Genomic DNA, 17,082 nt, shown 5'->3' with positions numbered 1-17,082 from the left:
TTGCTGTCCTTCAGTGATGTTGTACTAGTCCAACCTGTTCGACTTATTAAAAATCACCAGACTTTTGATTAAATGTGCCAGTTCCTTTGGAATTCTGAGGTGATAAAGTGTGTGGTGTGTGGGGTTTTTTTTTCCTCCATTCCCAAATTCTAATTTTAATGCATTAATATTGTCCTGGATCCTAGAATTAGCCTTTGTGCTGGTGCACAGAAGTCTGAGAATTGCTTGTGCTTACGTAAGAAAACTATATCTGTTGTATCTAAATACATAATGTATATTTGCATTTAAATATACAGATATATAAGCAGAGCATTCTAAATTTGAAGCTCACTGCATGCTAGTGTTGAGACAGGGCTTTAAAAGGGAAACATTATTTACTGATGAGTGTTTAAGCAAGGAGTATATCTTCAGTGTAATTTTAAAAACTTTTGAGAATGTTGTCTGTAGTCAGGTATTGCTTCCAGAGACTTTTTACCATGATGTTGCAGTGAATTTACTGTTAATCTTGTTTCTCAACAGTTTACCAGTAGTATTTGCAGTAGTAGATATTTTTAGTAGTATCTACTTTGGGATATCTTTTTACATAAATGTACAATGGTGATCAAATTTGGGACTTAATTTAGTTAAATATATGTAATTTTGCTGAAACTTTTGCAAAATGCAGCCTGCTGTAGGATGCATGTATTTCAGTTCTCTTGCCTTTGTATTTTAGTTATGATTTTTAAAAAAAATATTTCTGCATTAGCAAAACTGCAAGGGAGGTGAAAAATAAAGAACATCTCTGAAATATTTTTAGCTTTCTAAGGAATGACTGCTGTTGAACAGTGAGTTTCTAAGTATGCCTGCTACATATTTCTTCTACAGTTTTACAGATTGTATAGTTAAAGAAATCAGATTTAGGAGTAATATTGATCTTATCCTGGCAAAGTGTTCATGTAGAGATATTTTTTTAGTACAAGTTGAGCTATATTTTAAAAGCAAGTTAAGTTGGTTGCATAAAATAATTCCTGCAACAATAATTTTGTTGAGACCATTATACCAGGTATACTTAAAGTTGAAGAATACTCTCATAGCTTTGTGTTTAGGTGATGTGTAACTATTTTTGTGGTTATGGGTTTTTACAGTTGAGAAATGAAATGTTTCTGTATGAGTATAACAAATCTTTGTGATAGAATGGCAGAGGAAATATACGTTCTGTCACCGAGAGTTTTATTTTTCCTTTAGTATAGGTGGACTAATTCTCTGTCTGTATTTCTTTTCTGAATTAAACCCTAGTTTTTCAGTTCCATTATAGCAATTAAAATGCTTAGCATGGGCGTTTACGCCAGTGATTTAAAGAGCAGCTAGGCTGAGTATTTGATGTGTACTGTTATATTAAACTTGAATTAACCCTCCCAGTCATAATGGAAGAAGTAACAACTGCTTCAGGCCAATATTTCTCATCAATTGCCCCAAGAAAATTACTAGTTTAGATGCAGCCTGTATCTCCCAGCCAGGGGAAGTTGAAAATGTTTCCCTAGTAGCCTCTGTCTAGCTCTACACACAAAAACTTAGATACATGTATCTCCAATCTCTTAGGGTTAGCTGGAGAGAGTAGAACATGAAACAAGGTCATAAAGCTTTGAACTTTTCTATCAACAAAGGCAGTCTTTAAGTTTATAGAATTAGCTTATTAGAAGTGTAGTACAGTGAGTTCTGGCTAAAGTCAGTGAAGCGTGGGTGGGCATATGTATAGTTTAGCATATGAATGGAGGTTTGCTTCTACTGCTTTCAACTGCGAAATTTGACTGCATGCACGTGTTGCGAAGAAAAACTGTCTAGCTATTTTCCCTGTCATCAAAGCAAAACACCATCTGGAGTTTAATGCAGTGTTTGAATGTTGAAGCCTTATCAAAATAAAGGGTTTTGGAGTTGATTGAATGTGCTGCTTTATTTTTAGACCAGTGTTTAAAAAGAGCCCTGCTACAAAACTGTAAGAAGCTGAGCAGGTATCTAGAGTTGTGGGATGCATCAGAAAGTTGGTGGGGAATAGTTTCTTCTTAACGTGAAGAATTGGTATCTTATTAGGCAGCTCATCTTCCTTGGTCTCCAGAGTTCTTGAACTGTTTACATTTTCAGAGGCTGCACCTAATCTGAGCTGGTAATGGGGATGATCTAATACCAGAAGCGGCCAAGAGCTACAGTTCTGCTGTTGATGTTTTAAGTTCATCATTAGGACTTTAAAGAGCAACACCTGCAGTCTCCAAAGAGAAAGGACTACTATTCCTCCCTTCTAGAGAAGATTGTCCATTCTGTTTGTCATATTTTGAGAATCCCTGATACTAAAGATGTAATAATAAATCTCCTGCTGTTGCATGCTATCCAAGTCTGCAGTGAATCTGGGAGGGAGAAGATTTGCAGTGGGTAACATGAACATTCAAAGCTCTGGGAAACAGAAGTTAATGTTGTAAGACAGGGTTAATAAAATGCAGGGATAAAAGTCTGCAGAACCTGGTTTGATATTTCTGATGTTTTGCTGTTATCATGGGATCCCAGTTTCTGCCCATGTACTGGTGCATGGGAAAATGTGGTATCTTCTCAATATGAAAAAATAATTACCTTGATGTTAAAATAGAGGTGCTGCTAGGCAAGACTCCTGCCTGGTTGCAGAAAATGCAGGGAATTGAGAAAGTCCTGCAGTAGAATAGGATAGTAAATAATTATGGGAAAATGTTTCCTATACATCCAGTGTACCCTTGAGCATAATCTAGGTGGTGTGCAAGCCACAAGGTGCCACAGAAGTAACTTCTAGTGAAGGCAATTATTCACTTGAAGTGTGAGACTTGCCCCTTTGTAATCCAGTTCTTGGGTTCAGAAGTCCAAGCACGAAATGACCATTCAAATCTGAGGGTGCTTCAACAAACAAATTTTGTTTTGTCACAGTTTTATATCTTAGGATGCAGGTAGGGTAAGAAGGCTAGGAGGTCCTTTCCAGTTATGTCCTAGATTGACAGCAGTGATATTACCATGAACTGGGTTTTTATTAGGCTATTCTTTCAGCATTGTTACAGGGGTGTTTTTCCTTTGGGAAGTTGGGAGGAGGAGGTTTCCCTCCAGTTGCTACCAGATGGCAAGTACTGCTTGCAGTGCTGGGCTAGGTTGACACCTCTGCTCTATTTCAAGATGACTGTTATATTCTTAGGTTATTCATAGGTTTATCAGATTGTTACTTTCAAATGCACCCAAAAATGAGCAAATGTCTTGAGGAAAAAATAAATACTGTTTTCAGGCTTTCTGTTTTTACTTTAAGTGTAGTTCTTACTACTTAATCAGAGTTAAGGTTTTTGTCTGTGTCCTTACAATGTACTCATTTGAGAATCCTCAGGAAAGACTGATCTGTTCACTAAACTCCTTTTTGACTTGGGGAGTGTAATGACCTATTTTGTGTTGTATTAGGGCTGTTGGTGGGTCACGTGTAGAACTCTTCTTTTTACAACTCTTTCTGTATTTAAACCAAACTGTTTCTGCATTTCATTTAACAAAGAGATAGTCTTGTTGCTTCTGTCCTAATGCAAAAAATTCCACTGGGGACGGTACATTGCTTGAATGTCAAGACTGCTTTGAACTTATCTTGGCCAAGCAGTTGAGTTTGGGATCTAGAGGTTATTTATCTTGCAACCAAGGATTTACTGAAAGGAAGGTCAAATTGCCTTCTAATAGAAATATCAAAATGGATTAAGAAGATGACTAGAAAGAGAATATGGAAGGAAATACAAGATTAATTTAAAGGTTGTTTTTACCATGTGGAAGACCACAGGTGTTCCTGTGATGAGGCTTTTTATATGAAATTGTTTGATACATTGCCTGTATTAGAAACTCAGCATCTTGTGTGGACTGATCCCACTTCTTTTACTTCCTGTGCACTTCTGTATATGATGATAACACATATCCATAATGAATGCAATGAAGTGCTTTTAAATCTGTGGGATGAAGGAAAACAACCGTGTTCAAGCAGATGCAGAAAAGCAGGCAAGATCCAGTTTGTTTACTGCTTTACCAAACCCAAACCCCAATCAATAAATTAATTTAAAGTAACATTCAGATTTCTGCACAAAACATACTTGTATCCTTCCACAAAAAATTATTTTAAACGTGTAGATCTCTGAAATTTAGCAATGTAAATAGGTTCTGAGATTGTTTTTTCATAAAATACAATATATTGTGATAATTTGTTATGCTTTTCTGTTACAGATTAACTAAACTCCAGATATTGGAACTTAGAGAAAACCAGTTAAAAATATTGCCAAAGTAAGTATGTATGAAATCTATTTAAAATATTTTGGAGGGTTTTTTCTGTAGTCATACTAATAATGTAGTGCATATTGAAAAGTAGATCACAGCTTAAAATGTGTAGCTAAGTAACTGGACTAAGTTCTCACAAGGAACTTTCCCTTCATACTGCTGAAATTATATTTCTCTTCAGACTCACTGGTCTTTTTATTCAGTGATTTCTGATTTTTTTCTGTTCCTCTCCAGCTCTGGATTTCTGATCCACCTGTCAAGCTTTTAAGTCAGCATGTGAACACTTCAGGATGATTGTTCTGAGGTGTCATGCTTTTTGCACACAGCATTGTATTGGTGCCCAGATGCCTGTCTGGGTACCATTCTGATGGCTGAGTGCCTGAAACTTAGACATTATCTCTAAATCAAATATGGAATTTGAGGTGCTTGCTCAGAATAACTGAGGGAATGTGATTCACGTGATGTGAACAATTTTTTTTCTGTTTAATATTCTTCACTGCTGAAGAAAATAAAAACTACTTACTGTGTTGCACAGTCTGTTATGCAGTATGTATTCTATAATGCAACAGGCTTGTTTAATGTAATGGAAGCATATTAGTCAGCCACATTTTCCATAATTATAAAATAGTTATGGAAGCTGTAATACTATTTGTTTTAATAGTAAATACAATTATACTTATCTCTTAAAATCTAGCACCTTTCTAAGCCCTGCCTTGCAACTCTGACTCACTTCATCAAGCAAACCCAGGCTGACATTGTTGCAGTTCCTGCTGTTTCTATGACCTAGAGCAATGCTCTGAATTTTCTGACTTGGACCCTGGAGGTCTAACTGGGTTAACAGAGGTACAAAAGGTCAATAAAGAGAGAAACAGAGATCCCAATAATGGGATGTGAATAACTAGCTGTAGAGTCATGAATATTTTGTGGTGTGCAATGAAAGGGGTCCTCCTCTGGCAACAGACACTGGTAAAGAGAGGTACTGGGTTCAGATGTTTTGATGGAGAAGAGGAGGTGCTAACAATTGAACATTCATTCTGTCTAGCTCATATGCTAGCAGACTCGCATGCAGTAGGCTGAAGTGTGAGTTGTCAGCCCTTTTAAGTACAACAGCGAGCTTTTCTAGTGACTCTAGCTAACTATGCGCTTAAGATATGAACGAGGGGTATGTTCCGCTGGCATTACCTTTTTTGTGTGCCTAGATACTGTACTGTGGTGTCTGCTGTATAAAAATGCCAAAACTCACATATGGGATGAAATGTATAAGATAAGAAAGTGTGAATTTAAATCTTCCAAGTGTGAAACATTCTACTCATGCAATATAAATACTCTCATTCTTCTTTGCTCTTTGTGCTATTGCTAATTTTCAGTAGAAAAATTAGAGGACATGTAATGTGGGGTAGTAGCTCTGTAAATGAAGTTACTCCGAACTGAGGAACAGTAGCTATAATTAAAACTTATAGCTAATACATATTTTGTTTATAAAATTCCTCTGACCTTAATTGCCATAATTAACACTAGTAGCATGAATTACATGCAATATTTCAAAGAGAGTAGTTTTCAGAGGTCTCTTGTAGTGGTAAGAGACACGTAAACAAAGGCTGTAATATATTTAAGCCAAACACTTCTGCTGAAGTTCCTGGGAATTTTTTTCTTCACTTCAATGTTGTCAGGGTGTTGTGGTTCAGCCCCAGTCAGCAACTAAACACCACGCAGCCGCTCACTCACTCCACCCGCCCCTGTAGGATGGGGGAGAGAATCAGAAGAGCAAAAGCAAAAAAACCCTTGTGGGTTGAGAAAAGAACAGTTTAATAATTAGAATAAAATAATAATTATAATATTTATTGTGATAATAACAAAAATAATGATAATATAATAAAAAGGAAAAGGGGAAAAGGGAAAAAAACAGAAAGACAAATGATACAAACGCTTACCACCTGCCAACCAATGCTGCCGGTCCCCGAGCTGCAATTGCTGCCTGCTTCCCCAGCCAGCTCCTCCCAGTAAACATACTGGGCATGATGTTACATGATATGGAATCTCCCTTTGGCCAGTTTGTATCTGCTCTCTTAGCTGTGCCCCCTCCCCTCCCGGCTTCTTGTGCACCTGGCAGAGCATGGGAAGCTAGAAAAGGCCTTGACTAGTAAAAGCACTACCCAGCAACATCCAAAACGTCAGTGTGTTATCAACATTATTTTCATACTAAGTCCAAAGCACAGCACTATGCCAGCTACAGTGAAGAAAATTATCTCTATCCCAGCTAAAATCATCACAGTATCCACCCCTTAATCCATATCATTTACATCATGCTCAGGTCCAATAATATCCAATACAATTTTGATAGCCCCTACCCGCCTTCTAATCCTATAATAGAATATACAGATTTCATTTATCATTCCCCTAGTCTATGGACCACCGCTGTAAAATGTCTGTGAAAGGTCCATTGAGTTCATTTAGTCCGTGACGTTGGGTTCCATCTATTGTACAAGACTTTAAGAGAGATGGTGTGTGTGGTGTTTGATTGTTGCATGCTGAAGTCAGTCCTTGTTCCATCACTGCTGCACTTTGCTTGGTTCAATGGAAGTTTTCTTTTTTTACTAATTTGGGAGATTCCCACCATGATACCATTAATATGGCATATAGCAACCATAGTAGTGATGACATACAACATTATATAGCAATTAACAGCATACCATTCAGTTCATTGGCTGCTTTCAACCAAAATCAAATCCCCTTGAGGCACACATCGGACTCCTATATCTTCCTGCATCACCCACCAAGTGCACCAAGGTCCTTGAGCAACAGCAATCCCACGAATGGGTTTGCCTTTGCCTGAGGCAGGAAGAACCCACACTGCTTTCCCCAGCATATTTTTAATATGCACTACAGTGACTCTATCCCCTTCCACAGTATGTAAGGGTTCTGACTGGGTAGGGCCAGCTCTATTTGTAGAGCCCCTAATGTTGCCTAACCAGGTGGCTTTTGCTAAATGTGTATCCCAGTGTATGAATGTTCCAACCCTCATTGCTCTCAGTGTAGTTTTTAATAGTCCATTGTATCTTTTCATTTTCCCAGAGGCTGGTGCGTGATAGGGAATGTGATACACCCACTCAATGCCATGCTCTTTGGCCCAGGTGCCTATGAGGCTATTTTGGAAATGAGTCCCATTGTCTGACTCAATTCTCTCTGGGGTGCCATGTCGCCGCAGGACTTGTTTTTCAAAACCAAGGATAGTGTTCTGGGCTGTGGAATGGGGCACAGAATATAATTCCAGCCAGCTGGTGGTTGATTCTACCATTGTAAACACATGGCGCTTGCCTTGGTGAGCTTGTGGGAGTGTAATATAGACAATCTGCCAAGCCTCCCCATATTTATATTTCAGCCATCGGCCCCCATACCACATAGGCTTTACCCGCTTCGCTTGCTTGATTGCAGCACACGTTTCACATTCATGGATAATCTGTGCAATAGCGTCCATGGTCAAGTCCACCCCTCGATCACAAGCCCATCTGTATGTTGCATCTCTCCCTTGATGGCCTGAGGTGTCATGGGCCCACCGAGCTAGAAATAGTTCACCCTTATGTTGCCAGTCCAGATCCACCTCAGCCACTTCAATCTTGGCAGCCTGACCCACCTGCTAGTTGTTTCAGTGTTCTTCAGTGGCCCGACTCTTGGGGACGTGAGCATCCACATGACGTACTTTCACAACCAGGTTCTCTAAGCGGGCAGCAATATCTTGCCGCAATGCGGCAGCCCAGATGGGTTTACCTCTGCCCTGACAGTTGTTCTGCTTCCATTGTTTTATCGCCCCCACAGGGCATTCGCCACCATCCAGGAGTCAGTATAGAGATAGAGCACTGGCCACTTTTCCCATTCAGCAATATCTAAGGCCAGCTGGATGGCCTTTACTTCTGCAAACTGGCTCGATTCACCTTCTCCTTCAGCAGTTTCTGCTACTTGTCATATAGGACTCCATACAGCAGCCTTCCATCTCCGGTACTTTCCCACAAGGCGACAGGACCCATCAGTAAACAGGGCATACTGCTTTTCATCTTCTGACAGTTTGTTATAGAGTGGGGCTTCTTCAGCATGTGTCATTTCCTCCTCTGGTGATATTCCAAAATCTTTGCCTTCTGGCCAGTCCATGATCACTTCCAAGATTCCTGGGTGCCTGGGGTTTCCTACCTGAGCCCACTGGATGATCAGTGCAACCCATTTACTCCACGTAGCATCAGTTGCATGGTGTGTAGAGGGGACGTTTCCTTTGAACATCCAGCCCAGCACTGGCAGTCGGGGTGCCAGGAGCAGCTGTGCCTCAGTACCAACCACTTCTGAGGCAGCTCGAACCCCTTCATATGCTGCCAATATCTCTTTTTCTGTTGGAGCATAGCGGGCATCGTACCCTCTGTATCCCCGACTCCAAAACCCTAGGGGTCGACCTCGGGTCTCCCCTGGTGCTTTCTGCCAGAGGCTCCAGGTAGGACCATTCTCCCCGGCCGCAGTGTAGAGCACATTTTTTACATCTTATCGTGCCCGGACTGGCCCAAGGCCTACTGCATGAACTATCTCCTGTTTAATCTGTTCAAAGGCCTGTTGTTGCTCAGGGCCCCAATTGAAATCATTCTTCTTCCGGGTCACTTGATAGAGAGGGCTTATGATCACACTGTAATCTGGAATATGCATTCTCTAAGAACCCAGAACGCCCAAGAAAGCTTGTGTTGCCTTTTTGCTAGTTGGTGGAGACATGGCTGTTATTTTGCTGATCACATCCATTGGGATCTGATGATGTCCATCTTGCCATTTCATTCCTAAGAACTATATTTCTTCTGCGGGTCCCTCTAACTTTGTTTTATGGCAAAACCAGCTTTCAGAAGGATTTGGACTATTTTCTTCCCTTTCTCAAAAACATTTTCTGCTGTGTTGCCCCACATGGTGATATCATCAATGTATGGAAGGTGTTCCAGAGCTCCACTTTGTTCCAATGCATTATGGATCAGTCCATGGCAAATGGTAGGACTGTGTTTCCACCCCTGGAGCAGTCGATTCCAGGTGTCCTGGACACCCCTCCAAGTAAAAGCAAACTGGCCTGCAGTCTGCTGCCAAAGGGATGGAGAATGCATTAGCGATATCAATTGTGGCATACCACTTGGCTGCCTTTGACTCCAGTTCGTACTGAAGTTAAAGTGTGAGCGGGTCTTTACTGATCACTCCTTGGCTCTCCAGTCAACAAATGAGCTCATGGATGGGAATCAGGGAGTCTCGGTTGGTGCGATAGTGCCGCCGGTGCACTGTTGTGGTGGCGATTGGCACCTGTCGTTCTTTGACCTTCAGCAACCCCACAACAGAAGGGTCCTTCGAGAGACCAGGCAAGGTAGACAGATGTTTAGTTTCCTCCGTCTCCAAGGCAGCTACACCAAAAGCCCACCTGTACCCTTTTGGGTCCTTGAAATACCCTCTCCTGAGGTAGTCTATGCCAAGGATGCATGGAGCCTCTGGGCCAGTCACAATGGGGTGCTTTTGCCACTCATTCCCAGTTAGGCTCACTTCGGCCTCCAATACAGTTAGCTCTTGGGATCCCCCTGTCACTCCAGCAATGCTGATGGGTTCTGCCCCTATATAGTTCGATGGCATTAATGTGCACTGTGCGCCGGTGTCCACTAAAGCTTTATACTCCTGTGGGTCGGACATGCCAGGCCATCGGATCTACACAGTCCAGTGAACCCAGTTATCCCTTTACTCCACCTGGATGGAGGCAGGGCCCCCTCTAGTCCTGATCATGGCATTCACAACTCACTTCCTGTAAATGTGAATCAAGAGTCTATCTGTTACGCTCAGAAATAAAATCAGCACTTCTACGCCTCTGTCTGGGGACTTGCTCACTGGAAATTGGAGCAGCGGCTTTCCTGGAAGAACCTCCCTGAGTGACTGTTCTTCCCTGTATCTCACGTACCTGTGCCTCTAGGGTCGAGGTAGGCTTGCCATCCCACCTTATCAGGTCCTCTCCGTGGTCATGCAGGTAGAGCCATAGGGTGGCCTGTGGTGTGTATCCCCTCCTTTGAGCCAAAGGATGCTTATTCCTAACAGCTGAGACACTACTCTGTCGAGGTGGGGAGCAGGACATATCTTCTTTGAGTTGCTGGACCTCTTGGGATATTTCCTCCACAGCAGAGATGAGCGAGGAAGAGATATTTGCTTCGTACTCTTGGAGTCTATCAATCACCTCCGCCACCGTTGGTGTCTCGTCCCCTTTCCAGGACATCACTGCCAATGAGTTTGCATGCGAGGATGGTGCGCTCCGTACAAACTTCTGCCACATGGGTCGTGTGCACTCGGCTTCATCTGGATCTTTGGATGACCGTTGATCGTCCAGGTCACCATAAATCACCTCAAGCACAGCTAATTCCCTTAGATACTGGATGCCTTTCTCCATAGTTGTCCATTTTCCTGGGCGATATGTAACATCTTCTTTAAAGGGATACCTTTCCTTCACTCCAGACAGGAGTCGCCTCCAGAGGCTGAGGGCTTGTGTTTTTTTCCCAATTGCTTTGTCAACGCCCCCTTCCCCAGAAAGGGATCCCAGTTGTTTGGCTTCTTTTCCCTCTAGTTCCAGGCTACTGCCCCCATTATCCCAGCATCGGAGCAGCCAGGTGGCAATGTGCGCACCTGAACGACGGCTGAAATGTTTGCACATATCTCACAGCTCACTCAAGGACAGGGATCGGGTGGTCTCTATTTCATTTATGACTTCCTCCTCCTCTCCTCATGATGACCCTGCTTTTTCATCATCCCGTTCTAAACGAGTTGACGTCCGCTTCCAATATTTCGTCTTGTGTATGGGGGCAACTGATACTGGTACGGGTTGATTCTCTGAGCCAGCTCCAGTACTTGTTGTGGGGTTTTGAGTGGCCACAGTGCCTGTCACTTTGCCTTTCAATCCAGAGACATTCTCTTCCCCTTGGGAACACTGAATACTGTTGAGCAGGGCTCAGTATGCATGGGCCAGGCCCCAGCACATTGCAGTTATCTGTGTCTCTCTGGAGCTCCCAGCATAACAACATACTTTCTCCAAATATTCTACTAGCTTTTCAGGATTCTGCACTTGTTCGGGGGTGAAACTCCAAAACACTGGGGGTGCCCACTGCCCTAGGTATTTGCCCATGCTATCCCACATGCCCTGCCACTCGTAACTATCAAGCCTCGGGGCAGATTTCTGGGTAATATTCTCTAAGTTGCTTAGTCAAAACCAAAACAACATGCCCAAGAACTAACAGTAAGATTACCTTAACCACCCAAGGATGTTCAAGATACAAAAAGGTGGTTGTAATAGAGGCAGAGACATCATAGAACAAAGTTGCAAAGGTACTCTTCTGTATTTCCTCCATATAAAGTCTCTCCGAGGAGGAGGTATAATTGCTAATTGCCTCAACAAGGTGGTATCCAAAGTACAGTAACAGTTTCAGCAAAAACCCCAAATACCAGATAAAGCTGAAAACAAGTGTTTGTATAACAAATCTTGTAGGCAAAACATTACTAATCACAGCAGAACACAGCAGACTAAACAAACCAACACCAATCTTGAACACCAACTGCAAAAAGGACAACATGGTGCTGTGACCAGCAGCTGTTATCATCTCCAACCCTTGAGCCCCACTTTGGGCTCCAAAAAGACTCGTGGTTTAGCCGGCAGCTCAGCCCCACACAGTCACTCGCTCACTCCCCCACTGGTTGGATGGGGTAGAGAATCAGAAGGGTAACGCTCGTGGGTTGAGATAAGAACAGTTTTATGATTAAAATTAAAATGAACAACAACAAAAATGCAATGTGAAGGAGAACAACGAGAGGCGCGAAACCTGGGGTGGGGGGGGAAGGGAGAGGAATGAACCACTGAAACAAACTGCATGTAACGCAGCCACTCACCGCCTGCCAACCCGATGCCACACCACTCCCAAGCCACTTAATATACTGGTCAGCCGCCCCCGCTGTTGCCTTGCCTCTCCCAGCCTCCCGCCCACACGGCAGAGCCCGGGAATCTAGAAAGGTAGCTGCCCCTCCCCCCAGGGAGGAGAATTAACCCTTTCTCAGCCAAAACCAGCACAGATGTCTTCACTGCGACGATGGCATTGTTGATTCAACAGTTTGTCATTGATTATCTGTAGTGCTTGTTGTGCCTCTGGTATCCAACTTCGTGGTGCGTTTATATCAGTGTCTCCTTTTAACAGGTCAAACAGGGGAGTAAGAGTGGCATTGTCAATGCTGCATTGGGTTCAAATCCAATTAATATTACCTAATAGTTTCTGTACATCATTTAAGGTCCAAATACTGGCGGTTATTCCCACGTTTTGAGGCTGGATGGTTTGTTCCAAAATTTTCCATCCGAAATACCTCCACGGAGGTTCTGTCTGTATCTTTTCAGGGGCTATCTGAAGTCCTGCATCCTGCAGTGCTTGCTTTAAGGCCTGAAGGGGCCTCTTCGAGCACAGTACAAGTTGGCCCCGCTAACAATAGATCGTCCATGTAATGGTACATGGAAATATTTGGATAACATTGTCTAATTGGCTGAATTGCCTTTGCAACATATGACTGACACATTGTTGGGGAGTTTTTCATTCCTTGAGGGAGTACAGTCCAGTGATATCGATCCATTGGCTCCCCCTTATTAAGTTTTGGCACTGAAAAAGCAAATTTTGGAGCATTGTCTGGGTGCAATGGGATGGTAAAAAAGCAGTCTTTCAGATCGACAATGATTCTATTCCAATTGGATGGAATCATTGTAGGTGATGGTAGGCCTGGTTGTAACGAGCCCATATCCTCTATGACTGTGTTTATTTGCCGTAAATCATGCAATAATCTCCATTTTCCACTTTTCTTTTTAATTACAAATACTGGGGAATGCCATGGACTGTTTGTTGGTACTATGTGTCCTTGCGCAAGCTGGTCCTGGACCAGCTCCTGTAGGGCTCTGACCTTTTCCTGGGTAAGCGGCCATTGATCCACCCATACGGGGGTCTCTCTTGTCCATTTGAGGCAGAGTGGCGGTCACACCTCAATGGCCGCTACCAAAAACGTTCAGGGGTGGAGATAGTAAATCTGCACTGTCCCATCACATCACATCCCAGCAGGCTGATGGGAATCGGTGTGATATAAGGACGAACAGTACATGTCGTTCCCTCTTGGGTCTTTATCGTGAGGATTGTAGAACTTTGAAATGTGCTGGACAGGCCTCTGACTCCTACTAATCCGCTAGCTGGGGATGTTGTAGGCCATGTGGAAGGCTGCGATAACTGTAACATCTGTGCCTGTATCGTGCAGTGGCTCGTCTGTGGCTGCTCAGTAGGATTCCACAGGGTTACATGTATGGTTGGACGATGTCACGTGATATCTGACGTCCAAAAAACAGCTGGTTGCCCTGTCGATCCAAACCCAGCAGAGCCGCAGCTTGTTTCACTGGCTGTCAGTACTATTGCTCGAAAAAGTATTAATTGCGCAATCCGGGCTCCTTTCGGAACTGACAGTGGTGGGGTCGGTGTCCAAACCATAGCTTGTATTTGGCCACTATAATCAGCATCAATTACTCTGGGGAGGACAAACAGGCCTGTCATGGTGGTACTGAAACGACCTAGCAACAGTGCACTACACCCTCCCCCAATTGGCCCCTTCACATTCAATGGAATTTGATGTACATGTGTGCCCCAGAGAGTTGAATCTTCTACTGTGGCAACATCCAGTCCAGCACTCCCTCGGGTGCTGGCGGAGAGGGCGCCCACGGTGGTAAGGGGGGTGGTTGCATTCCAGGTGGAGTTGGAGATTGTGCAACCATCACATGTGACGCTGTTCCCATTGGGGGACCCCGGTTTGGTTCTTGTGACGAGGGAGCTTGTGTCATTGCACGACCTCGCCCCGCGCTCCGCCTCCCATTTCCCTGCCGGAAATGGGGCTGTCCATCTGCGTTATATTTGGATCTGCACTGGCTCACCCAATGGCGTCCTTTACCACACCTTGGGCAAAGCGTGGACGGCGCAGCGGGCACACTAGGGGCTCCTCCTCCTTGTCTTTGTTGAGGGCACTCAATAACTAAGTGGTCTGGGCTTCCACAGTGGTAGCACTGCTTCTTCATGTCCCTATTCATTGTTAAAGCTGCTGCAAAGGCTGATGCTAAGGACTCCATTTGATGAGCAATAGAGCCGACACGGTTGCAAGCCTCAATCATTTGCACCATATTAGTATTGATTGGCAGCATTTGTAATATCTTTTTACAATCGGTATTTGCATTTTCTACCGCTAATTTCAACAGCAGCGCTTCTTTTGCTTCTCTGTTGTCTACCTGCTTGTCTAATGCATCCCGCAAGCGATCCACAAACTGCATATAGGGTTCGTTTGGCTGCTGTTGGACTCGAGTAAATGATAGAGATGGCTTTCCAGCTTCCGGAATTTTTAACATAGCTTGAAGAGTGAGAGTGGCAGACTGTCAGAGTATATTCTCATCCAACCACGCCTGTAGGCGCGGGTCTGCTATAGGATCCATGCCCATTAACTGTGATATGCCTGCCCCTAAAAGAGGGTCTCCTTGCCATTGTTCTAAATTTTGAAGGGCAGCTTGTTCACAAAGTTCCCTCCATTTTTGCTCCCACAACAACTTCTGCGTTGGTATTAATATCATAGCCACTATTGTTTGTAAATCATAGGGACACAATAATTGCCCTGTCATCACATTTTCAAGCAGAGATTGGGAAAATGGAGCTGCAAGCCCATATGTAGTTACCGTTTTTCTTAATTCTTTTATTAGATCCCATTGAAAAGGGCCCCACTCATTGGGTCCTCCATCTCTGATCAATACTGGAAAGACTAGTCCTGCCACCCCTTCCTCCTTTATTGCATCTTGTTGCAGTTGTTTCCATCAGTTCCGGGGGTCAAAGGATGTTGGCAGCTGTAAAACAGCTGTCACGGGCAGTATGGACAGCGGAGCCATCAGCTTTAACAGGGGTAACGGCAATGGCTCTGTGTCTGCATCTAAATCTACTAAGTCATTTTCTGGCAGGGACTCCCTACAGGGAGTCCCATCGCCCTTGTCCTCACCTCCGGTCACCGTCTGCGCAGCTATGGTTTCCACCCTTTTCTCCGCTTGCCAGGACTTTAATGTTTCCAACACCAGCTGCCAGGTGTTCATCACCTCCTTGGCAGTCTCATCCCCCCCGGGAGGCGGCCTCCCATACTGTTGTCCCCGCTTCTTCCCATGTTTTAACATCGAACACTGCTGAGACTGTTGATGGAGCCCCATGCTTTTGCAGGAATTTCAGTAATAACTTTACTTTAAAAGTATCATATTTAATGCCTCGCTTGCTTAATAACTGAATCAGTAACTTAACAATCACCTCTTCTTTGGCAGAGAGATTAGCTCCCATGCTTACTGCCCCAGCCACTCACCTGTAATATTAAGGTGATGTCCCGGGATTAAAGCTGCGGTCCCGCCATCAGCTTGATTTGTCCGGCTGGGGTCCCTGCGGACACTGCTCCTCAGCATTGCACTCCCACGTCGGGGGTCACCATTTGCAGGGATGAATGTCACAAACTCCTGACATGTTTTGCAGAAGACCTTTATTGTCAGCTTTTCACTGCTTATATATCTTTTCAACACATTCCTCACGCGATCACATGCACAATTTGTTATTCGTCAGCTAGCTCTGAGCACGCGCCTTATGCTACATTCTAATAGGCTGTTCTGTTTGCGCTACCTCATTTGGTTTTGCTTACTTAAATCCTTCTTGGCATTCCCATGCTCCTGTGTCTGTTTTTTACTGCCGCATTGCTTCAGTTCAAGGATGTGTCAGTGTTAAGTTACTTGCAAATTCATCCCCCACACTTCATCATCTCTTTCCAAATGAGTTGACTTTCTCTTCCAGGATTTCTTCTTGTGTATAAGGGCAACTGATACTGGCACAGGTTGGTCCTCTGATTCTGCTGCAACACTTGTCACTGAGGTTGGAGTAGCCGCAGCATCTATTGTAGGGGTTTGAGTGGCCGCAGTGCTTCTCGCTTTCCTTGTCCTTGTCTTTTTAGATCCAGAGACCTTCTCTTCACCTTTGGGGTACTGAATAGTGTTAAACAGGGCTCGATAGGCATGGGCCAGGCCCCAGCACATTGCAGTGATTTGTGTCTCTCTGGGATTGCCAGGATCGCCACATACTTCCTCCAGATATTCTACTAATTTTTCAGGATTCTGCACTTGTTCAGGAGTGAAGTCTCAGTACACTGGGGGTGCCCACTGTCTTAGGCATTTGCCCATACTATCCCACATAAACTGCCATGCATAGCTATTCAGCCTTGGGGCAGATCTCTGGATGATATTCTTAAATTGCTTTCTAACCTTAGACAGTGGTGTACACTGGGGAGTAAAATTTATTGTGGTGTCCATAGTATGCAAGAGGTGAATCTGCCTTTCAGGATAGTACAACCATGCAGCAGTTGACCTGGCCAACAAAGGCATCTGTGGCCTGCCTTTAACTATTATGTCACAACAGAAGCCAATGTGGAAATTTGAACTTACACAGTGTAGAAAAGCCAAAGGGTTGTTGGTTGGTTTTGGGTTTTTTTTTTTAGGCTAATAAGATGTACCAGTAGGAGCAAGTTATTTGAAGGTGTAATTATGATGATTCAGGGCCCTAGCTTGCCTATCACTCACACCTCTCAAATTGCTACTGGAAGTAAGTGGTATTGTTACCCTTAGTGAGGTTGACTATTTTACAGCTTTAGGATCTGAGGCATAATTTAGACTACCTGTTCTGTTAGTCTTGGACTGATTTGACAGCA

General features: G+C 43.7%; 1 protein-coding gene across 11 annotated transcripts in view; it reads left to right on the top strand.

Moving 5' to 3' along the window:
- LOC135310821 (erbin-like) overlaps window positions 1–17,082 on the top strand; it is a 173,340-nt gene that overhangs the window by 92,516 nt on the left and 63,742 nt on the right. For all 11 annotated transcript variants that reach the window (XM_064439840.1, XM_064439847.1, XM_064439845.1 and 8 more), the window contains one exon: window positions 4,231–4,287. In XM_064439840.1, the coding sequence (XP_064295910.1) occupies window positions 4,231–4,287 (57 nt within the window). The remainder of the gene's footprint in view (window positions 1–4,230; window positions 4,288–17,082) is intronic.

Source organism: Phalacrocorax carbo (assembly GCF_963921805.1).
Source record: "Phalacrocorax carbo chromosome W unlocalized genomic scaffold, bPhaCar2.1 SUPER_W_unloc_10, whole genome shotgun sequence".
Classification (NCBI taxonomy): domain Eukaryota; kingdom Metazoa; phylum Chordata; class Aves; order Suliformes; family Phalacrocoracidae; genus Phalacrocorax; species Phalacrocorax carbo.
Note: the sequence above shows the minus strand (reverse complement) of the source record. Positions and strands in the feature narration are given on the sequence as shown.